Source organism: Acartia tonsa, chromosome 1, assembly GCF_053477335.1.
Source record: "Acartia tonsa isolate MP-2025a chromosome 1, ASM5347733v1, whole genome shotgun sequence".
Classification (NCBI taxonomy): Eukaryota; Metazoa; Arthropoda; class Copepoda; order Calanoida; family Acartiidae; genus Acartia; species Acartia tonsa.
In genome coordinates this window covers 51,310,994-51,333,592 of record NC_137260.1, presented here as the reverse complement: position 1 = coordinate 51,333,592, position 22,599 = coordinate 51,310,994, and the positions used below count along the sequence as shown (strand labels likewise).

Sequence of the window (22,599 nt, the reverse complement as noted above, 5' to 3'; positions counted from 1 at the left end):
TCTATTAAAACAAAAAAAATAATATCTCGGACTTCAAATGTACATGATTCATAATCTTTAATTCGTAATTCGTAACTATTATAAATATTTAAAATACATAAATTCATATGTTTGTTTCATGTTTACCTCGAAATTAATTATATAAAAATAAAATAACAACAAATAGCAATACAACAGTACGTTCGTTACGTTTTCAACAGGACCTAGCGTTGTACTGTGTATACACTGTACACATATGGGAAAGGGAAAGGGCATATTTTTTTTCATTTTGTTCATATAAAGAGTCAGCTGTAAATAGTCGCATTTCTTAAGATAAAGCTTTTTCACGTAAATTATATCGTGTTAAAATTTATTTTCTAGTATAGTGTAAACCATATTACAAATCCTTTAATAAGTTAGCTATGAATTGTTGAATTCCTTAATATAAAGTTAGCTTTCTAGAAATTATATACTCGAAAAATTTTAAAGTTTTTTGTCAGCTGGAGGAGTTCCTTTGTCAGATTTACGAAAAAGGGGTTCACACTATAGTTCTTCTCTCCTATTTCTATTTTTTGGGGGATTATAATTGCCAAATATTTGAAGGATTTTTGACTTAAAAGTAAAAGTAGAATAGATATGTTGGTACATTATACATTAGGTTGCTAATAAGACAAAGATAGATATAATTATTTTAAATTAAAACAAATTAATTGATTATGATTTTTTAATACTTTATACACACCAAAAGGTAAAGAATTAATTATTTCTTTTAAAAAAACAAGGAATTTAAAATCAAAATCGTAATCAGGTTATATCGAGAGAATAATATTAATAGATATAACTTAAATATTATGTTTAAATCTAAAATTATTATTAAGTACAACATAAGTTAAGTGCATATGAAGACGCTGTGAGGCAAATTTTATAAACTAATTATTCAGAGTTTAAAGAGATTAAGCAACTGAATAAAATTTAAAGCGGTTCAGTTACAGAATGTTGACTTTATTGTTGTTTTTGCGGCTTGTTTCGCTGCTTCAGATTTCCTTAGATAAACTATAGATAGATTTACTGCAGCTCCATTCCATTACTAAAAGAAAATCAAGAAGTTTTTATTATGTAATTGGAAACTCCATCAATTTATATTTATGAAATTTTTGTAATCCATTATACTTTTTTAATAAACTTATTGGATTGTATTATTTAATTATTTATCTGTATGTGTGTTCTGTAAGATATCATAAACTGCTTTTGGTAAGTTAGACCTCTAAAGCATCTAGTTGCTAGTTCTATTATGCGTTAAAATCTAGTAAGTAAAATGCAATATTTTAAAGTTAGTATGTTTTTTAACCTATTTTTAAAAAAATACACTATTCTAAGACATGAAGATATATTTCGATTTTAGCAATCATTTTCAATTCATTTTGTCTCTTGTAGAAGTGAATCAAGCAATATTAGCTTGGTCGTTTTAGATAAAATGCAATAAACTAAAAAAATAATATTTATTTTATGACTAACTAATTAGGGATCTAAATAAAGGGATAAGACAATGGTCAATAAATTGATATACACCCCCCCAATTATGATACACAAAATTACCCGTTCTGCAGATTACAATTTATGGTGGAACGTTTGGACACTTAACTTAACGATTTAAACAATGAGAATTCAATAAAAGTTCCCAAAGTTTTTGAGCCAACGAATAATAAAACACTTTGGAGACCTACTAACCAATCCCACTTATTCCTGACCTATGCTTAGTTGATGTTAACACCACCTCTTATTAAGATAATTAAGTTAATTAAGATGGTTGTAAATCAAATTATAATTATATTTTCAACTGTCAACATATAGGGACAACATGGAAATATATTTAGGGATAGTACAATTGACAATAAGTGGTCATTATCAAAAATCATAAAAAGCTTCTACATTTTTGGGAAGAAAGAAAGATTGTAAACATTAGCGCTCGGTCCTCTGCCCTACCTAGCCGCAGCGCTCGGCCCCCTAGCCTGCCTAGCCGCAGGCGCTCGGGCCCGTAGTCTATAACCTAATCTAACCTAATTATCGTTCTTGGTCAGTCAAAGCACAACAATTTTCCAATTAAGAAAAAAAAAATTTTAAGAGGATAACGCCTAAAATTTTAACAAATGTAATAAAAGTACCCAAAGTTTTTGAGCAAACGAGTGGGACAGCATGCTCATAAATTTTGGGTATCAGTGTAATTTACAGTCCAATGTCTAGTTACAGATAATTGGAAAATTGAGCATCCAAAAATCAGTCACATTATGTCAAAATGGATATGTAATCTCTAAAATGTCCTATAAAATTATAAAATTTTTGTGGACAACATTTAAAAACAACGTTTAAAATTGATTGTCAGCAGAATGTTACTATATTTGACAGGGCACTTACTTATGCTCATAAATCTTATATTTAAATTATGAAGTTTCTAAAAATGGGTTTATCAAAATTGTGCATCCATTTATGGGAATATGATAATTATTATTATGTAACTGTACTAAGTACTTAACATAACAAATTAAGATATGTTAATATTAATCATTTACATTTAGGTTGAATACTTCCCGTTATTGAAGGTGTGCGATAATTTACGCATAAATATTATTATAACAATTGGTTCTTTCACTCAAAATCTCTCACTTGACCGGAACCCATCTGGCCTCCACTTATTTTTAATTACGAAGAAATAATACTTATTTCTAGCCCCTGCAGGACCCTATCACTGCGGAACTCTTCTAACGTATACTTAACCTAACCTTAAGAAAGCATCAAAATTACTTTTTATTTCAGAAAGTTCTTTTGGGGTACGGATGCAATCACAAAACAATTTTTAGCAATTATAATTTTTATGGGATGAGATTTAATTTTGTAGGGGGGGGGGGGTTAAGGTCTCCTTCCCATAGACGTTAATGGAAGGGGAGCCGACCTACTCCCAACCCCCAAAAATCTTACAAAACTTACACGAAACACACAGTCTTAACGCCTATGTATATTAAGTTTGAAGAAAATAAAAACATACGGAATTGATGTTTTACTCTTCCTGAAATACCCTAAATAATATTCTAACATCAAATAATAAATAAGGATTTAAAAGGTTAATCATCTGTTTGGGAACAGTCTTTATACATCTATCAGTAGCGCAGCTACTCTATTTATAGGGAAAGTCCGTACGTCCTAAAACTAAAGCAATCTCTATGCATTTTTGCTCAGTGCACATAGTCAAAGAATATAAATTACCAATGGAATTCACATGCATGCTTCTTTAAAAAGTTCCTTTTTAAAAGTCTCTAAAGTGGCGAGTTATAAAAAAATAGGGATTTTTTCTCTGGATTTTTCACAAAGCAGTTTTGTTAAGGGTTTAAACCATTGATAAAAAAGCTTTCCTAAATCGAATAAATAGGCCTTGTAGCTAGTAAGATGCTCAACTTACTTCTATTATCTAAAATTATATATTTATTTTAAGAACTGCGCTTATCTGACCTTAAATATTGAAGAGGAATTGAAAGTTGGTAAGAATCGTGCTCTCTTAATCAAAATTCTTTCCATCATAGTCAATATCATCAAAATGCGTATTATTCACATGCAAAATCTCGAGGGATAAGACAAGGGTAGAACAATTGACACACTACAAATTAAGCACAAAAAGCTCGTTTTACTTATTAAAGAAAGTTATAGTTACACAAATTTGGAATTTTTAAAAACCCAATTATGTTTAAAAATTCCCAAACGTTTCTAAGCCAACGAATGAGGAACGTTTTTATAAAACTTATAATTTACAGTCAAATTGTGTCTATCAAAGTTAACTGAGTGACCGATTAATAGTTGCTTATAGAGAAGCTGCGTTACTATCAAGGAAGAAAGCATCCATACGAAAAGCACCATCCATGAATTATGTTTTGATGGCAAGTAAAATGACTTAAATATTGATATACGAGATAATCTCTTTCTATAAAATTCAAGAGATCTAAATTAACGAAAATTTACCTAATTACCTCTGTATTTGTGTTTATAAATAAGCCTCCTTACTTATAAATAGACTGTACACAAATATTGTGTGCATATTTGAATCTAAAAATGCGCCTACGGCATTTAGTGGAGTACGAATTAAGGCAAGAAACCCAATTTATAATCATCTGGAATAATTCTAATCACATAAGTAACAGGATGTTTATCTGTATGTTCTGTTAGAAATAAACAGCTATACCGATCGTTTCTAAAGTTTCGAATTAATCTACGGCAGATTTATGAATTTTAGGGAGGATTAGCCCCCTACAAAAAAAATCTTACTAATATTTAGACAACATCCGTAAAACCTATAAATCAAATTAAAAAGTAGGTTAAAATTGCTTAATTATAGGATACCTACTGTTTAAAGACTAGATTTTTGGACATTATTCTCTCATAATAATAACCCTTGTTATCCTAGGAATCATTATTGAGATGAATGGAATATCTAAATATTTTATACAAAAAGCTGTGGTCAATAAAGTAAAGATCTGCGTGTTTTAATGGACGTACTGTTATCAGTTATAGAGTTGCTAAGCTTTTCTAATCTTACAAAGTATAAAGTCGAAAGGACAATTCTAATATGCCTAAATTAGTACACAACATTTTAACGTCTCAAGTTATGATGCAGTCTGAACTACTTACCTTCTATCACGACTCCACATATAGTTTAAACAAAAATCTAATTCTTCATATTTTATTTTAACATATAAGCGTATTAGTTTTCAATTTAAATTTTCAGGTACTGATAATGTTATCATTTTGTAGTTACAATTAATGTTTAAATAATAATCATTTATCGCATCGTATTATAAACAACTTTACACGGAAAGTAAAACGATAAATTATATGGTTAATTCCGGTGATGTTAGCCCCGAAGAAATTGGTTTCGAAGTCACACTGGAAAGGATATTAATCGGTTCTCAGCCATACTGAAAACGTCAAAAAATATTACCACTTTTATTTGGACACTAGGGGTGCAAAAAAGGTTTAAATTTTATAATTTTATGATCAGTGGAAAGCTGTCTATAATACGATGCAATTCATTATTTCAAAAAAATATTATGCTTTAGTAAAAAATGATGTCAACTTCTTTTGCCCCTTGGGCGTTGCCAGCTTTTTCTTCTTTTTCTCTTCTAGTGCCTTGGCCTTCTTGGCCTCTTTATCTTCTGGGTTAGGTTTAGGTTTCTTATTTTCAACTCCGTACTTTTCCATCATGTCATGCTCCGCTTCTTTCACGAGGATTCGTTTCCGCGATTTTTTCTCTGCAACTTGCGGCTTTGACAACTAAAATACAAACTGTTTAATTAATAGATTTAATACCCTAAATGAAATAGTCAATCAAACACCATCAAATTCAATTATGATCTGTCAACCGTTAAGAATTTCTAGTAGACTAAAAGTTAAGATTTTCCCAACCTATTTTATGCATTAAAAAGAAAAATAACTACCCTGTTATAACAAAATGTGTACACATTCTAGCCAATAATGTGGAAAGATTGTTCCAACACTTTTACTATTGATCCAGTTTATTTTTGGGCTTAAATATATTTTAATGAAACTATATGATTGAATATTAATAAGAAATACAGCCAATTTCACAAACATACAAGTTTACAAATAGTTATATAGAGTAGCCACAATCATAGACATTTAAAAAAGTATTATTTACCTTCTTCAGAAGTATTTCTGTTTCTTCTTTTCTTTCCTTCTCTTGCTTATCTCTAAAAGTGTAAGAATTATGCAAAAAACTGGTAATAATTCTAATTTTAATATTCGTTGTATATTGTCTAAAATACGATGCTATAAATGATTTTTTTGTAGGTCCCAAACCGGTTCTAATCCAGCTGATATTTATCGGTTTTGAAGCCATACTGGAAAAGTGTTTTATTTTTATTGATGAGTCAGGAAATGTATTTTTTTTATCTATATCTTTGAAATATCTAACTACTTCAGAAAAGCTTTGAATGTGTATTGAGGTGTTTTTATAATTTATATAGACACAACTCTTCCTTAAATGCTTAGACAGTAATAATAGTTATTTCTCGCATCGTATTATAAACGGCTTTCCGCGGATATAGAATGTACAATTATGAGATTAAAACTAGTATTTTTAGCCCTGTGGTGCCGAAGGCACCGGCTAAAAAAACTGGTTTTAATCTTATGATTGTACTTTCTATATCCGTAGAAAGCTGGATATAATACGATGCTAGACATAGTTTTTTCGTATGGATGAGAACCGGTTCCTATCCACCGGATTCGAATGAATACGAGAAAAAACTATTTTGTTATTTAAGAGGTTTCGTGAATTTAATTCAGCAAAATAACTTACTTTATCTCCTTCAAAATATCATTAACGCTGTTGACAGCTGCCGCTGACAAGGGTGTGCTTGGTGAGTCAGCGCCGCCAGCTGCCATGAGCGTGCTGCCAAATACGCGTACGTCAGACCTGTCCGCACTTTCTGGAACAGGAGAACTTTCTTCTGCCCAGGCCATAGTAGATTTATACCTAGAAAGGAATAGTTAAATATCGAATCGTAATATAGACATCTATCCGCGAATATAAATATGAAATATTATAAAATTAAAACCAGTTTTGTTAGACCCGAGGGCCGAAAAACTGGTATTGATTTTATGATTTTTATTTTAATATTCGTGGGAAATTTTCTGTAATATTATGTTACACAATGATTTTTCAGAATGGCTGAAAACCGGGTATAATCCAGCGGATATTAATCGGTTTCGAAGCCATATTATAATAAAAATATATGTTACATAAAACATTTACAATAACTTAAGATGATTCCTCCAGGTAAAAAGATTTTTTTTTTAAAACCTATCCTTATTACGGTAATCATTTTGTCTAAGTTTTCTTAGAAGTTTTTTTAATGGCCATGTATGTTTTTTTTTCTCTCAGCTTCGTTTAGATTAGGCTTTTCACCAGCGAAGATATCTAAAGAATTCGAATCAAATCAGAGTGTGAAAAGAATAACCTTGTATACTGTGGCCTGACTGGGGTATTGCAATCATTTTCTGACACAGGAACTGGTTTCAATTCTTGACAACTTGATCTTCGTCTTTTTAATCTCTGACTTACACCTTCCTAAAAAACAAGCTTTGCAACAAGATTGAAAGCAAAATTATGTCTCATAAAAACTGTCAACTTTTGAAATAAAAACATCTAATAAACTTTCCTGTCAAGAAACTAAAAGAAAAATAGCTATCATATCATATGGCAAATAAGAAATCATTTGACTTCAAAATTTTGGTTCGTGTAACAATACATTTTACAAGATAACAATTTTAAACAAATTTAAACTACTAATTGTACTCTACAGAAGGGGTAATTTAGTTTATCATCATTGGGTAATGGGGAAGTACATCAATTTATCGAACATAGTCTTATCCCTTTAGATCCCTGATTATCTCACCAAATCAACAAGTTTATCAAATTCATCTTCCTCTGGTATTGTCTGGCTGCCGCTAGTGGCGGATCCTGGAGTCATACCAAGACGGCTGGATCTTGTTCCTGCCAAGAAATAATAATTCAACATTAATAAGCCATTCTCCCTTCCTATTTTAGGAAAAGAAGATGACATAAAGACTCAACGAGGGATGTATTAATAAAATAAAGGATATCTCATTTTCAGCAAAGATTTGTTAACTGTTTGTGCACCCCAACCCCTTCTAACAACATAAAATCTTTAACCTTAAGAAAACACATAACTAGATAATCTCTTAAATTTTGTTAAATAAAAAGTGTTGTGCGTACTATGACCTACCACTTTTTGGGACAAAGGCCCTATAAAATAGGCAATGGGAAAAGCCAAAACCAATAGGTAATAATAGAAATTCTCTATGAAATATAAATTATAATAATACCTGCAGCAGGCGTCCTGAAGAATTGTGCCAGCTTTTTACTTCGGGCCGGAGTTTTAGCCTCTACTTTTTCTTCACAAGATTTTTCTATTTCAGGACTTAGTGAGGAATATAAATCAACTAGACCTGAAAAATACACCATTAATTTTATGGGAGTTATTAGGGAGATTAAATAACAAACTTTTATTTCAACATCTAAGCCTATTTACCCAATTCAAAAAAGGCACATAAAAAATCTTTAATGATTAAGTCACCGTGTAATGTTAGTATAAATGTTGAAAAGTTGGAATTTTCACGATTTTAGCTTATTTCAGGGACTATCTTAGAAATTACAGTCCATAAAAACCAATTAAAATTACGAAATATTTTTTCATCAAATTAATTCAGTTGTTAGTTACATAATACATATGATTCAAATAAATATTTTCAATGTAGTTCCGTTACATTACTGTTCCATTGTAATCTTATCCCCATATCCTAATGGAGTGGTCTCGTGATTTGTGATTATCTGGAACAGAACCTTAATAAATCTAAAAATTATGACTAATATAATAATATAAAAACCTGTAAGCATATTGACAACCGCCTTGCCAAACAGACCTCTGCCAGGAGTTCCATTTGCATCCGCATTTCTCTCCTTTAATATTTTGGCCGCAGTATCCCAGACTTCCACTATGTCACATTGTGTTTTCACACCACGTTTCTGCAGCCAAGTTTTTAAATGCAATGTAACCTGAAAATAATATTTTTTTAAATCAAACAATAGGATTGAAGTTAGATGATGATTGGTGATTCAAATGAGGATAAAACATAGAAAACTAAATTGAAAAATATACACAATTTAAACCTATACTTTTTAAATTCGAATTTTGCTAAATCAAGTATAAGATATAAAGCTATTTAAAATTTTTGTGCGTGTCGTTAAAATACAAAAAGACAGAAAGACGGACAAATATAATTGAAGTGTAGATGAAAATGAAGGAAAAATCTTCAGATTTTCATCTGTGATTGCAGCTAAATCTATCAAATTTACCCTTAGGGTTTCAAACGAGGTTGTTAAGAGTGACTTTGCTTTTAATTAAAAGTTTAAATTTAAGTTTTATACCTTTTGTACCGCAGTCTCTGGATCTTTGATTGACTCAACCTTTGTCTGTGCACTTTCAACAAGCTTCACAAGGTCTAATATTTGAGCTTGGAATTCAACAAAGGGGTGTTCTTCTCCTGGGGCGTAGCTTTTACCCCCTAAAAAAATCATCATTTTAAAATTATGATAGATCAATACTAGGTAGGGAAAGCATTGTAAAATGGGTATAAGATCTTTAATTTTAGTTCGAGATAAATATTTTTTTTTACAAAGCCCCCGGCCCTACTGACTTCTTGTACATAAAAAAATGATTTTTTATCAAAATTTGTTTTGATTAGAAGAGATCTAATTCTTGAAACTGGAATACTACCTAGGTAGCAATTTATTTTTAACAAATGTATTTGTGAAAATTAAAAAAATCTGTATTAAATTTTTAAAACCTAGAATTCTACTTTTGCGTTTCAAGCGAATTCGCAAAAAATAATAATGTTACCTAATTCAGTTTGTGTTGTGTATGAGACTAGATATTGTAGCATGGTAAGACTTGTATTGCTGGTTTCTTTCCTAACAGCCTGACATTGGGCATGGGTCAATAATCCACTCACAATTACTAACCTAGCAAAATTTAAATTATTTTTAAAGATTTAGAGAAGTCAAAATTTTATTGATTAAAAAGTAATGGAGAGGATATTAGGCTAGGGTTTATAAGTAGACTATTTACAATTTAGAAATAAATTTACTTTTTTATGGTCTAAACAGGTTTTAAAAATTGGATCTATTCTTCAATTAGTGATCATATATTTAAAAAATTGTAATATCTCGCACGTTAACAGCTAAAAAGCGACAAATCCCCACCCCCACCTTAGTTATAAATCCCTAATATATGTTTAATTTTGTACTTCCAATTTTTTTTACTAATATTTTACCTTGCTAAAGAAAGATCATCTCTTGAGTTCACTAAGAGCCGTACAAATGAAATCCATGCCTCGACGCCTAGAACAAGGAGAAATATATCCATAAAGAGTACAAAAATCCTTAATTTTTAAAAAATTTTAAATCCAAAATATTCAGCACAAAAGATCAATATTTAAGTTATCGTCGGAGGATAAACGTTCGCATGGAAATAACCTAATCTTAGAGTAGCTACGCTACTAAAAATAACGAATCTTACCTGGACAACTAAGGCCAAAGTCAATCAAGTTTTCTTTCTCAATAGATTCACGTTCTGCAATAAAACATTTATTTTCTAAAAAATTATCAGAAATAAACACTCTATATGTCTTTATTTTAATAAATCTTTTTAATCATTTAGACATATTATGATATTATTAATAAATATATTATTCTTACCATCAGCTAAAACTTTCAGGCTAATTTCTTCACCTTTTATTAGTGTTGAGTCCTAAATGAAAAAAAAAATCAAATAATATTATAATATTCAAATACAAAAAATGATATTTAAATTTACGAGCTGATTAGTGTGGTAAAAGAAACCCCAAAATTATTTACACTTTTTATGGAAGGGGGGGGGGGGGGGATTGGAAGCGGTTGCTATAAATAAATATTTTTTAGGGTGGGTAAAATACCAAATATGTGATGTAAAATGAAAATTATTTTCCTGAATTAAAAATACAAACTAAGGGCATTATTTTTTTGTTCATGGGTTGGGGGGGGGGGGGGGGGGGGGTGTGGTTCAGTCTAAAAAAAATTCTTTATACCTGCAGTGTAATATGAGTAGAATTTTCAACCCCCAGGGATCCAAGCACCAACAAATCTGACGGGCTTGGTGGTGTTGATAATATCACTGCAACTTTGGACAGTTTCAGGTTGGTATATTCTGTACAAACTTGCCAGATGTCGACCAGATTGCATCTTGTCAGGTAATCCTACAACAGAAAAAGAATTTTTAACTAGACACCTGCCATACTCGGCGAGGGTTAGGTAATAAAGAGTAGCTCCCATGAGACCGCGGGTCGAGTCATAATGTAATGAACGTGGAGCTTGATATCCCTAGTGGCTATACAAAAGTGTCTAGTCATACTTCATGATTACTTAGGTCCAAACACAAAAAAAAAAATATGGCTACACAAACACACACAGGTCCAAACACTAAGAAACATTGGCTTAACACACACACATTTCACAAAAATTGTAGGAATGATTACTAGATTAGGTTTAAATCTTCAAGCTACAAAGACAGAATTATAGTTGTAAAATAGAATTGGTTAAGTTATTTTATCAGCCAATAAAATTTCCCTGAATTTCTAGGTATACCTTATAAAGTTTAGCCGCAGCTTCAACTGTAGACGACTCTTCGCCATTTGCATATTCACCTTTGCTTCTTGTTCTAAATTAAGGTATAACTATCATTTATTTAATCAATATTTAATAACAAAGAATAGCTTGATAAAACTTCGGTGATATTCTGGGAAAGACATTAAAACAATAAATTGATGTTCACTCCTAATTAGAATTAACAAAATTAACCCTTCGGTAGACTAAAATTAATGGTGAATAGGTTAAACAACCAAACCAAATTAAATAAAGACCCCTATGTTAAATTTTAAGATAACGAATGAGGACGTGTTTGAAAAATTTTGGTTACCACCGTACTAATATAATTTGCAGTCAAATGTCCAACCCCTAAACTAGGTTTTTTTTAAGAGGATTATCTCAATAATACAATATGCTTTTGGCTCCATCTTTTTTGTGACACTAAGTTAAATATTCTGTAAAGTTATAGAAAAGAATATTATTTTGTACCTCTGTAGATAAGATTTTAACTCGTACAACTCACTTCTAGTAAAGGAACTATCGCTTGTAAGTTTTCTGTTTGCCTCCTACAAAAACAAATGATTAAAGATCTATACGAGCGTTGCGTATTTTTGCAAAGCTACAAAATAAGTTTTATAGTAAAAACCTAGGACAAAAATGATAACAAAATAACATTTTTTACTTTATCCAAGAGCTTTACAGGTGTTTTTCTTAATAAATTATCCTACCTGTAAAAGAAGTCTGCAAAGAATATCGAAGTCAGAAAGTGGGGTAACAAGTTTTCTTCTTAGCTTTTGAGCCGACCTACAACTGTGCAGTAAATAATCCAGAACACCAGGCCAGCTACAACAGCTTGCGGTCAAACCAACAGTTAAAACAGTATCATAGTCCTTTCCAAGACTGCTTTTAAAATCTACAGCATCCTTGCTGTCAACTTCAAAATTATGAAACACTTCCATTATAATATTGGCTATAACATTCTGAAATATTTACACATACATAAAATCTAACTCAGGAGATATTGTTTTGTCAGAAATTGAAAATTACAATTTTCTACGCTAGGTATCTAAAACATGGATGCTTTTCCACAATTAAAAAATAAAAACAGATATCTAGAATATTAAAAAAGACAAAGTTTAAACGGCTAAAAGTAACATCACATACATGAAATGATCAATGCAAAAAATACTAGAGTATTAGTTAGGGAATATTGTGTAACATTAAAATATGTTTATAAATAATAATAAAAATATTGTGCAAAAATCTTATGAGCAATTAAAAGACATCAAATCCTGATCAATATATTAGGACTAGTGTTCTATTAAGTCATAACTGGACAAATATCATTAAGCTGTGATTTACAATGCTTGATTCATTATCATACAAAAAGACAAAAGGTACTGAAGTAGCTCTTGATAGAGAATAACCGGTTCTTGACAAACTATTTGCTGGCCGCTGAACTAATGATCCAGGTAGTAAGAAATGTTTGTTTGTTGCCAGGATGGTTAGAAAGCCATCTCCATCTCTACGTTGCTGCTCTCATCCATGGAATGAACGTCCTATTACAAACATTAAATCTTTGAACTGTTTTATAGCATCCTGTTCTGTTCTTTAAGGCCGATTTAAAATGGGATAAAACTACATGCATTAACAGGCGCATATTATTACCTATAATGGATAAGTTATCAGTGTTGTTACTTTATTGTATCCAAGAAAAAAATACTTATCTAAAAGATTGATTAAATATTTGTTTTTGATCCACTGAAACTTTCCTATCTTACTAAATAAACTTCTGATCTTGAAATCAAGAATCATTTAAAGCAGAAAAATAAGGATATAACAGTAGCAAAGATTTATTCCTTGAAAGTTGAGGGTAGTGGCTCCAGCATGGAGTCTGTGTCTTGAACAGCTGATCCTTCCCCAGCCTCCATCTCGTTCTGGCACCCTTCGCCGTTCTCACCCTCGCCTCCCTTTGGGTTGTCTCCCCAGTTGATCTTGAATCTGGTGACGCGAGGTTGATCGGCCATAATGTTTCTAAATATTAATAAACTATTATTTAATTTTAAAAATAGTTAATAAGATAGAAAACTATAGAAAAAGAGGAGGTCTAATTTTAGTTCTAATACCTACCGGATCAATATCTAAAATGTTGACAACCATTGTCCCAATCATTATGAAAAAAATTCTAATGTTCATAAATGAACAGAACATACCTGTGAACAAGGGAAATGTCAGGTTTTTCTGGGGGGTTTTCCTTCATTTCTTCTGACTCGTAATCGTTGTTGACAAAGTAACCAACCCTAAAATGTTGTAATACATAATTTCAGCTTTATGACTCAATGAAATATTATTGAATAAATAATAAGAATTATTAATAAGCGCCACATTTTTATTGTAGTTCCTACTTAGTATATGTACCAAGAGGTTTGAGTTTCAATTTTTGTTATTTGAAGAATTTTTAAAATGAGCTTTACGTTCTGACATCAGATATGAGACCCGCATAATTATACTCTTTTACACTGGTAAGAATATGATTAGAGAGTAGAGACCCAATTTAACCCACCCTAACGAATGGTCCCTTTTCAAATAGACTAGATCTAATCAACATGTCCTAAGATCAAATAAAGTTCGATTTCAATTTGAGATTTTGATTTCCTTTAGTACTAATCTCTATTTGAAGAAAGTCATTAAATGTTATGTAATGCAAAGTCACCCCTGACTAGGATAACGTCTGTCCGTATTTTTACCTGATAAATTCTTGGTTGTGATAGCTACATGTGATGAGAACCACGGTTGCTCCAATAAGATCTTTGTCGGGGATTTTGCTTGAGTCTGGGGCATCAGCCTTGTAATTAAAAAAAAATTATAGAAACAGCAACAACAATATTTAATGTCATCAATTGAGCTAAAAAGTTGGTATATATGCTAGGTACTGGTAGTCTTAAGTAAGAACAAAAATATTTCTTATACTCAAAAAAGGTAATCATAAGATATGATAAGATCACGGTTTTAACATATTTTTTTCCCTAGTTTAAGAATTATTGTAATTTTAAAACTCATGCTCATTTAGGTTAGGTATGTATTTTTGTTGTTGTTCATTAAGAAAAAAGTGTTTTAATATTTGTCAAAACTAATATTAGATTCATCACACATTGAAGAAGGATTTGGATAGTTTCTTACCTGGAAGACAAACATGTGACGTCCCTCTGGTACAGGTCCAACATAAATTGTGTCCAAAACCTAAAGAAGTAAAAAATGAATTCATTTTAGTATTATAAGCTTTAATTACCTATTGTTAAACATTGGAAAAAGGAATAAGCTTTTAGTATACTTGAGGATAATAAGCCTTTATAAAAAATAGTGGAAAGGCTATAAATGACGGAATACATAAAAAGATATGATTGTAATCACCATCCAAGGATGTATGGTGTAGGTTTAACTTACGAGTTTGTAGGACTTCGGGAAAACTTTATAAGAACGATGTCTTCCCTTTGGTTTTTTAGTTTTTCATTTACCAAGAAATCTAAATACCTGATCGTAAGCTTGAGATTCAGCGCAACCAACATACGTCAACTTCCATTCTAAATCATCCTACAAAGATCAAGCATGAAAAAAACAAGATATTGTTTCAAATATATTGGAATTGAATCATCCTAATTTGTAATTTTTCAAATCAGTAAAACATCATACCTACTTATATTTTAAAAAAGCTTACCCCTACTTAATGAGATTAAACAATCAGGGATCTACAGAAATAAGACAATAACCGATACCTTGATGTACATCCCCAATAACGACACATAACATTACCCCTTAGGTAGATTACAATTAGTGGTTGAAACGTTTAGACACTCAACCTAATAAACTAACCAATCAAAAGGAGGGGGGGGGGCACAGTGGTCTAAGGCCGGACATTTCGCCAAAAATCAACATTGGAATTCCTCAAAATTAATAATTTATTTTGAAAATATATACCCTATCTCATATAAAACCGAAGAGTTTTTGTCTTTTCAACTACTGGTTGATGAATTATGAACTTTGAAACATGAAGGTTCAGGATTATTTTCACGTCATGAATTTTACCTTTTGAATTTTCACCATCTTTGGAAAAAATATTTTTTTTCAGTGTTGCATTGATACAATGAAGTTTTTTCACCTATTTATATTCATAATATTACATGATATATTAGGAAACTGGGGTTTTAGATTTATTTTTTACTTTTTTCATCAATTTTATAGTTGTTTTTAAAAAAATTGTATGTCATTTCCTAAATATTTTTGCAATAAATTTTGGCAATAATTTTAAGTTTTTTAAGTTTTTGACCAAAAACCGGGCCCCGTAACATACCAAACCATATAGTATTCTTAATATACAGGTATAATGTTATAGTTTGATGTTTAGTTTAGGTTGTTACGGGGCCCGGTTTATTTCAAATTTTAACTTTAACTTTATAGGGTAAACTCTAAAATTGCAATAGATGAAAAAAAAAAATTTTATTCTTTGTTAATTTTAATCTTAAATGCATTTTAACTTATTTCTTCTCAATAACATAATAACATTAATGTTTAAATTTGTGTGTTTGTTATGTAAGATATCTAAAACAGATTTTCGAACAATAATTTGATTTTTGTTAAACTAGTAGGTATAATATCAATAAAAATGTCTAGTTACATTTATCAATTTAAGGGCCAATGCTATGCCCATACTCTAAAAGTAACGTGCCTAACAAAGCTGCAGCCTTTTTTAACGTCTCTAGTATGATTACATTTTACACAAAATAAAAACTAGCAAACGCATTACCCTTTATGCTATAGCCTCGGGTCCATGATAGACTAATGGATATAGAATATACGTGGATATTATGACAGGGGAAAAATTGTTGTCAATTTAGCTTGCTAACATGTTTCTCGTTTATTGGCTAGTTCATTTATCGAGTAGGAGATGGGATGCGGTAAATGAGGTGGATTAGGGGGTCATGTTATTTTAGTCCGCTGAGAGTTTCCCTTGCTAACATGGAACTCGTTTATTTACCAGTTCATTTATCGAGTAGGAGATGGGATGGGGTAAAGGAGGGGGATGGGGGTATAGTTATTTTAGTCTACTGCGAGTTTCCCTTTTTTTTGAGAACATAAAAATCTGGTGTAACATTCAAGTAATAGTATATTTAATGCTAGACTAAAACCATCTGGAAATTTTATTTTTGTCAAAGATATGGCATCTAAGGAACAAAGCCTTAGACTTTTCAGTTATCGAATTTAATCATTTTCCTTCCCATTTAAGTACTATTGAATGATTAATATAAAGGGATTAGGCAATGTATGGTTAATTAATAATGATATCCATTCCTAATAATGATGAACAAAATCATCCCTTTTATCATTGGTAAAAAAAATTGGACACTTCTAGTTTGAAACCAACCAATCAATTTCAATAATAAGTTTTTGGGCCAACAAACAAGATAACGTGTTTATAAAACTTTGGGTACCAGTGTAATTTACGGTCGTATGTCCCCTTCCTCGTTGCAATTGCATGCTGTATGAAACTTTCTTTTGGAGCCAAAAAGATTGTCTTCAAGTAACATATCCCTGTGTATTTATTTCGTGATAAGAAGCAACAACTTGGGTTACCACAAAAACAACATTTTTAGATAAATTCCTTTCCAATAAAATAAAATAATTTTTGCCAGTAACCTATCCTTGTTTTTTATTACTAGATTACATTAAGTATTATTAATTATCTAAGAGAAAATAACTTCGTAAAATAAGGGTGAAGAAACTTCAATTAGTTGTATCAAATGTATGTTGTACAAAGTTTGGTGATAGATCATTTACCTTTATATAATCATTTCTACAGTAATAATTATTCATGCTTCAAGGTTTTTAAATGTTTTTTTGCTTTAAAACATCGAATTTAGGCTCTCTAGGACTTTAGAAAAATTTTTAAAAATATGAAATTTTAGCTAAGTTTCAAAGTATTTTCTAGGCCAGTTGGCTTTTGTTTTTCTTCTCTAGATGCATATACGAGTTGTATTAGGTAATAATAAGGCGCACACTTTTTATTTTGAACGATTCTATCAACTACAAGCTGAGAAAATTGACTTTGAGTAGAGGTAGGTGAAATGTCCACCAAAAGGCCAAAATAGACCACTGTGGGGGGGGGGGAGGGGGGGCGAAAGTGACACTTTTTGAAACCAAAACTAAAAGTCAACAAAGGAACTCAACTATAAAAAGAGTTACAGGTCTGAGATTTTGCATGGCAGTTGCTTTATAGGGGTACAATATGGAAATGTGAAGAAACGGCGGCGCAACCGCTGAAAACCGCCGTTTCCCGCCGAATTTTTTTTTGCCTTTTCTCGGCGGTTTTCGGTGGTTGCGCCGCCGTTTCTTCACAGTTCCATATTGTACCCCTATAAAGCAACTGCCATGCAAAATCTCAGACCTGTAACTCTTTTTTTAGTTGAGTTCCTTTGACTTTTAGTTTTAGTTTCAAAAAGTGTCACTTTCGCCTCCCCCCCCCCCCCTTTAATTGAAGTCCCCAAAGTTGTTAAGCTAACAAATAAGAAAACGTTATTGTAGAACTTTAGGGAATAGTGAAATAAACAGCCCAATGTCCCCTTTCTTCCTGTTGAATATTACAGTATATAAAAAATGACTATTTAGAGGGAAAAAAATAAGTTTTTTAAATAAAAAAAAAATAGATGATGAACTTACTTCTAAATTCTCTGTGCAGTCGAATGTGATTTCAAACTGAAGTGGACTTGTGAACAAGGCGGGATTGTTCAACACAACAACATTGTTAATCTGAATCTTGGCCATTTTTTTGTCTGCAAATTTTAACAATTCATTAGGTAAAAAATAATTTACATATTTCACTTTTGTAAATTTCAACAACAATAAATTCAATTATACAATTCAATTTGAGTTTAACTCAAATGTGTTAATGAATAGTTCCATACATTAGGTTTGTCAAATTTTAGCCGGAAATTTTATTTTAAATTGGCTGGACGATTCCATTTCAAATCTCGACCTTCCTCATATGAGCTCCATCCAATTCTATTAGGTTCCACCTTCTCTTTGTTTGTGCCTTGGACGAATCTATTCTGAACCACTTTTTTCCAGGTTTTAGAAGAATCTATTCCGAATCTCCACCTTCCTCCTCATCTGAGCTCCAAGTGTCCACAGTATACTGCTTAATTTGTCCACCGTTGCGTTTACTTTTCTTCTCGTCTTCGACGTACTAGAATAAATCTTAAATTTTGATGACCTAGATCTCAAATAATTTTCATATGCTTTTTATTTGTAGGTAACAGAAAAGAGCTTTCAAAAATAAAATTCACAATCTCAGCGTCAAAGAATATTTCTAAGCTTACCTTACTGGCTTGGGCAGCAGATATTTGAAGTGGAGGATCCCACTGTAATATAAACCTGTCCCTCCCTCCAGAGTAGAGTACTGTATCCCTGGCAGAAAAGCTTACAGAGTAAACTGTACTGTAATGGCCAACTAATCCAGGTAAGGAAGCGCCTACAAATACAAATATTAAACTTAAAATTCATTTTGTGATAAAAAAATATAATTTTGTGAATTTTTATAGAAATATATTATTAATTTTTTTGGGTTGTAGTGTTTTTGTCATAAGTACAATACCTCTTTCTGTGAAGATAGTTGCATATTACTCCCTTTTAGTTAAACTTCTTCCCTTGACCTATAAGAAGCTTCAACATATCGGTACAGCGGTTGGAGAGATTTTAACAACAGACAGACAGACAGACAGACAGACAGACAGACATCCTGTTACTTTTTAATTAAGTGTTACCTGAAACTGCATCAAATATAGAAATATTGTGTTGTTCAGGTACAAACAGTAGATCAGCTTGGTCACCACAAATATTCTTCATTTCAGTGTGCCCATCATGTCTAAATATTCATTGGGTATTAAAACACACATGTTTCATGTCAATAGAAAACACCAAATTTTAAAAACTTTTTTGTATTTTTAGTAACGCAGATACTAAAGTACTTGATAGCGTATGTCAAAAAATGAAAGAAAATTGTTGTTAGATTTTAAAAATATGAAACATAAATGGCCAATTGTGCTGAATTCGATGAAATGTTGGTATGCAATTTAAGGATATAATTGAACTTGTTGAACAAGCTAAAAAATGAGATCTTACTTTGTGTTAATTTCAGGAAATTTCACCTTCAAATTTTTCTTTGTCATTGTATCCCACTAGAAAATAATAATCATAAGTAAACTTTTGTTTATAGTTTGCCGAAAAATGAATAACTTTGTAAGGTGTAGAAATCATTAAAGAAGTAGGTATAATGTGTAGGTAGGTACCTTTCTTATTCGTTTATCGCTTCCACAAGAATAAAGATATCTTCCACAGCTTGAGAACTCTAATCCATGAATTCCGCCTTGGTGAGATTCTCCACTTAGCTTTAAGTCTTTTGTTCTCTTGTATCTCACGTTGTTATAGTCAAGGGTACATAGGTAACTTTTTGACTGTCTGACATCCCAAAGCATTATCTAGAAAAAAGACGTACAAGTTTTCTGGATTAATAATAAAAATTGTTTCAGTTACAAATAAAATAAGGGCAAAGTGAAAGTATGAAAATCAATCATAATCAATTCGTCATACCAAAGACGTTAAAAAATAAATATTTATCTTTTAATATTACCTTGTGATCTGAGGATCCAGAAGCAAGTACAGTTGACTCTCCTGGATGCCAGGCCAAGGCGAATACCTCCCCGGTATGTCCTCTCAATGTATGACTGAAAGGTTTGTTAATGTTAAAATATTTTGATGACTAATAAACTATATTAAAAAAGATACGACTGTTTTAAAAAGCTTGTCCCTATTTTCAGAAAATGTAATGTTTAAGCTACAAATCAGACTATAGCAATGATTTCATGAAAAAAAGGCATTATTTGATCCAAACAATTGATTATTATTATTTAGTAATTCTGTAAGTGTATCTATTTGCGTTTGTGGTTGAGTCTCTGTACAAGAAATATTTGTTGTGAGCACTTTTTATTGATTTGGCAGGCCGGCCCCAAACCACGAACAGTAGGACGGGCATATGCTTAATATAGTTAGGTAGCACCGCTACTAACAATCAGACAGTTTAGAAATATTATTACCACGCAGCACCAGTATTCATATCAGCCAGGATAACATTTCTAGACTTGGAAGCTGTTGCTATCAAAGGTCCAAATGCAGGATCTGCCAACTTGTGATGGTTTATTCCTTCTTCAACTAAAAATATTAATAAACATATTAAGACATGCAGCAGACAGAAAGATTTTGTTATTTTAATAAAAACACGAAAGTTAATGTTTTCATTAAAATGTAGAGGAAATCCAACAGTACATCTGCTTATGATCTAATCATTTTAAGTTTTTTTTTATTCATAATTTCTAGTACATATAGTTGTAAAAAGATTATGTATAAAATCTTACTATTAAATTCTTCAACAACGGATCCTGCGTTTGTGTCCCAAACTTTAAGTTTTCCATCTCGGCCAGAACTCAGAAATATGCCATTGTCTGTGAACCAACTAAAAATTGAGGTTCTTTTACAATTGGATTAACTCTTAAATGAAACTAAGAAAATCTATTATAATATGATAAGATTACTACAATATAATCTTAAGGTTGTCATACAAGAAAGGTAATAATTAAAAGAGGAATAGTACAGTCTTTCTCCAAAATTGTTTGTGTTTTCTGACCAACTCAAATTTTGAAGAAAAAAAAACATACTTAGGTAGTTATTTTTACTTTTTTATCAAAAGTAAAAAAATATAAAGATTCACCTGACTGTTTTTATTCCATGTTTGTGCCTCCCTTGATGAGTTTTCCCTGCTCTCCATTCTATTTTGCTCTGGTAACCATATAAATTTCCACTAAAAATAAATAAAAATCATTACTTATTCCTTTATAGTAATTTACTCATTAATGTAAAGTAAGAAAAATATAGTTGAATATATCGTTGTAAATATAAACTTGTTAGAAGCAAAAGCAATTTACCCTTTCTTCTGTCCATTGATTTTGTGTAAAAGAATGGTTCCATCTCCAAGGCCTGCTAATAAATACTGCTCTACGTCACTAAAAAAAACCATTGATTTTGTATATAAATGAAACAAGTTTTGATAGTCGAGTCAAAATTGTTTTCAAAACCTCTCACCTCTAAAAGTATGCAAGAAGATTTAAAAAAAGCTAATATTTAAAAAATAACTGTTCTAAAAAGACTAAATTAAACAGGATAGGCGTTTCGTATGTCATAAATAAAGTATATATAACTGCAAAGTTTACCTGTCTAATGCTATAGAAGTTACAGATGCAGTGTGACTGTCCTGGTTAAACTCGACTGTTTGGGACAGCTGAAACCCTCTACAACAAAGAAATAGACAATTATTGAAATCTAAATGAAAAGGGGAACATTACCTATAGCAATAATTTTAACAATTAAACAGGAAAAGATAAAAAATATCTACTTTTAGGTGTAAACTGTAAATTAACTTTTAACGCTTTTTAAAGTAATTTAGGGCCAAAATATACATAAACAAGAAAAAAAGAAAGATTGACTTTAAAACGCTTCATCCGCCGAATATATTTCACCTTGTGTATCTTCATCGGTCATTGACCTAGAACTGAAGAAATCAAGTTACAGCAACGATATATTAACATAATCGGACATTAAGTGAGGTCAATGACCGTAAAAACCCGTTAAAAATTGTCCGTGTACCTGTATTGTTCATTAAGAATAGAAGCTTGGACTTTGTATGGTTTCCACTGCCCGTTCTGGCGACTTCGCAGAATCTTCATAAGATTCATTCTCAAACGAAACGGCCATAAATAACATTTTATATAACAATTATCCTAGCATTTTGTCTGAAATTACATTTAATTTAATAAATTTATGTAACCAAGACTTCGCGAACTTGAGGGGAGGGCGGGGAAAGTCAGGATAAAACTTGAAACCAACCCAGAATATTTATGAAACTCGATATAACAGTATATAACCACTTCCACGGACAAAACAAACCTTAGTACATTACTAACATATTTTTTAATATCGAGCAATAAATCTGCCTTTATGTCAAATGTAGTTCAAGTTTACCTGGCATGACGCAATAATACTTTTGTAAACAATAGCATAATTTAGAGTTAAAAATTGAAATAAAAACTGCTTATTTTAAATTAAACTTTCAGAAAAAACAAGACAATCAAACCACCTAAAGAAAACCAAAATAACTTTAGAATTCAAATTATTATAATGAAGGAAAATTTATTTTTGATATTTTTGTAATGTAAAAACACAATCAAAATTAAATTATGGAACTTTTAAATAACATT

At 31.1% G+C, this 22,599-nt stretch overlaps 4 protein-coding genes across 5 annotated transcripts in view; all 4 read right to left on the bottom strand.

Annotated features, from left to right (window-relative positions):
- LOC145330791 (ribosome biogenesis protein BOP1 homolog) overlaps positions 1–1,449 on the bottom strand; it is a 92,232-nt gene extending 90,783 nt beyond the window's left edge. The window contains exon 1 of the mRNA XM_080175460.1: positions 1,407–1,449. The gene's annotated coding sequence lies outside the window, so the exon portion shown is untranslated. The remainder of the gene's footprint in view (positions 1–1,406) is intronic.
- A 3,246-nt stretch (positions 1,450–4,695) lies between these two features.
- Positions 4,696–12,251, bottom strand: LOC145323487 (uncharacterized). 2 transcript variants are annotated; one of them, XR_013880994.1, is made up of 17 exons: positions 11,971–12,251; positions 11,732–11,808; positions 11,243–11,315; positions 10,687–10,854; positions 10,319–10,370; positions 10,140–10,193; positions 9,895–9,961; positions 9,462–9,583; positions 8,990–9,126; positions 8,449–8,617; positions 7,888–8,010; positions 7,437–7,534; positions 6,999–7,108; positions 6,338–6,514; positions 5,678–5,729; positions 4,961–5,292; positions 4,696–4,824 (listed from the first exon to the last, which is right to left on the bottom strand). XR_013880994.1 is itself a non-coding variant. In XM_080165892.1 (17 exons), the coding sequence occupies exons 1-16, from the start codon at positions 12,199–12,201 to the stop codon at positions 5,068–5,070; spliced, it is 1,935 nt and encodes a 644-aa protein (XP_080022018.1). In that variant the 5' UTR covers positions 12,202–12,251; the 3' UTR covers positions 4,696–4,824; positions 5,041–5,067. The 2 variants fall into 2 exon arrangements, 1 of the variants encoding a protein (XP_080022018.1); XM_080165892.1 differs by having other exon boundaries at positions 5,041–5,292.
- On the bottom strand, positions 12,221–18,098 carry LOC145323515 (histone chaperone ASF1A-like). Its single transcript, XM_080165898.1, has 7 exons — positions 17,954–18,098; positions 14,774–14,833; positions 14,423–14,482; positions 13,990–14,087; positions 13,456–13,542; positions 13,104–13,276; positions 12,221–12,803 (listed from the first exon to the last, which is right to left on the bottom strand). Exons 1-7 carry the CDS (start codon positions 18,056–18,058, stop codon positions 12,748–12,750), a joined length of 639 nt encoding a protein of 212 aa, XP_080022024.1. The 5' UTR covers positions 18,059–18,098; the 3' UTR covers positions 12,221–12,747.
- Positions 18,058–22,318, bottom strand: LOC145323499 (DNA excision repair protein ERCC-8-like). The gene is made up of 12 exons (XM_080165897.1): positions 21,989–22,318; positions 21,556–21,633; positions 21,271–21,348; positions 21,057–21,146; positions 20,704–20,801; positions 20,386–20,500; positions 19,923–20,016; positions 19,582–19,770; positions 19,415–19,470; positions 19,057–19,157; positions 18,613–18,764; positions 18,058–18,479 (listed from the first exon to the last, which is right to left on the bottom strand). Exons 1-12 carry the CDS (start codon positions 22,075–22,077, stop codon positions 18,375–18,377), a joined length of 1,245 nt encoding a protein of 414 aa, XP_080022023.1. The 5' UTR covers positions 22,078–22,318; the 3' UTR covers positions 18,058–18,374.
- Between the last annotated feature and the right edge of the window lie 281 nt (positions 22,319–22,599).

Coding starts and splice junctions, on each gene's coding strand:
- LOC145323499 (XM_080165897.1), bottom strand. CDS start 22,077: ATGAATCTTATGAAGATTCTGCGAAGTCGCCAGAACGGGCAGTGGAAA. Junction 21,147..21,270: donor ATCAATGGACAGAAGAAAGG/GTAAATTGCTTT, acceptor ATTTATTTTTAG/TGGAAATTTATATGGTTACC. Junction 18,765..19,056: donor TATATTTGATGCAGTTTCAG/GTAACACTTAAT, acceptor TTGTATTTGTAG/GCGCTTCCTTACCTGGATTA.
- LOC145323515 (XM_080165898.1), bottom strand. CDS start 18,058: ATGGCCAAGATTCAGATTAACAATGTTGTTGTGTTGAACAATCCCGCC. Junction 14,834..17,953: donor ACTGCACAGAGAATTTAGAA/GTAAGTTCATCA, acceptor TGATCTTTGTAG/GATGATTTAGAATGGAAGTT. Junction 14,483..14,773: donor AATCTCAAGCTTACGATCAG/GTATTTAGATTT, acceptor TTACTTCTTTAG/GTTTTGGACACAATTTATGT.
- LOC145323487 (XM_080165892.1), bottom strand. CDS start 12,201: ATGGAAGTGTTTCATAATTTTGAAGTTGACAGCAAGGATGCTGTAGAT. Junction 10,371..10,686: donor CTACTCATATTACACTGCAG/GTATAAAGAATT, acceptor TTTTTCATTTAG/GACTCAACACTAATAAAAGG. Junction 9,962..10,139: donor CTTTGGCCTTAGTTGTCCAG/GTAAGATTCGTT, acceptor TCCTTGTTCTAG/GCGTCGAGGCATGGATTTCA.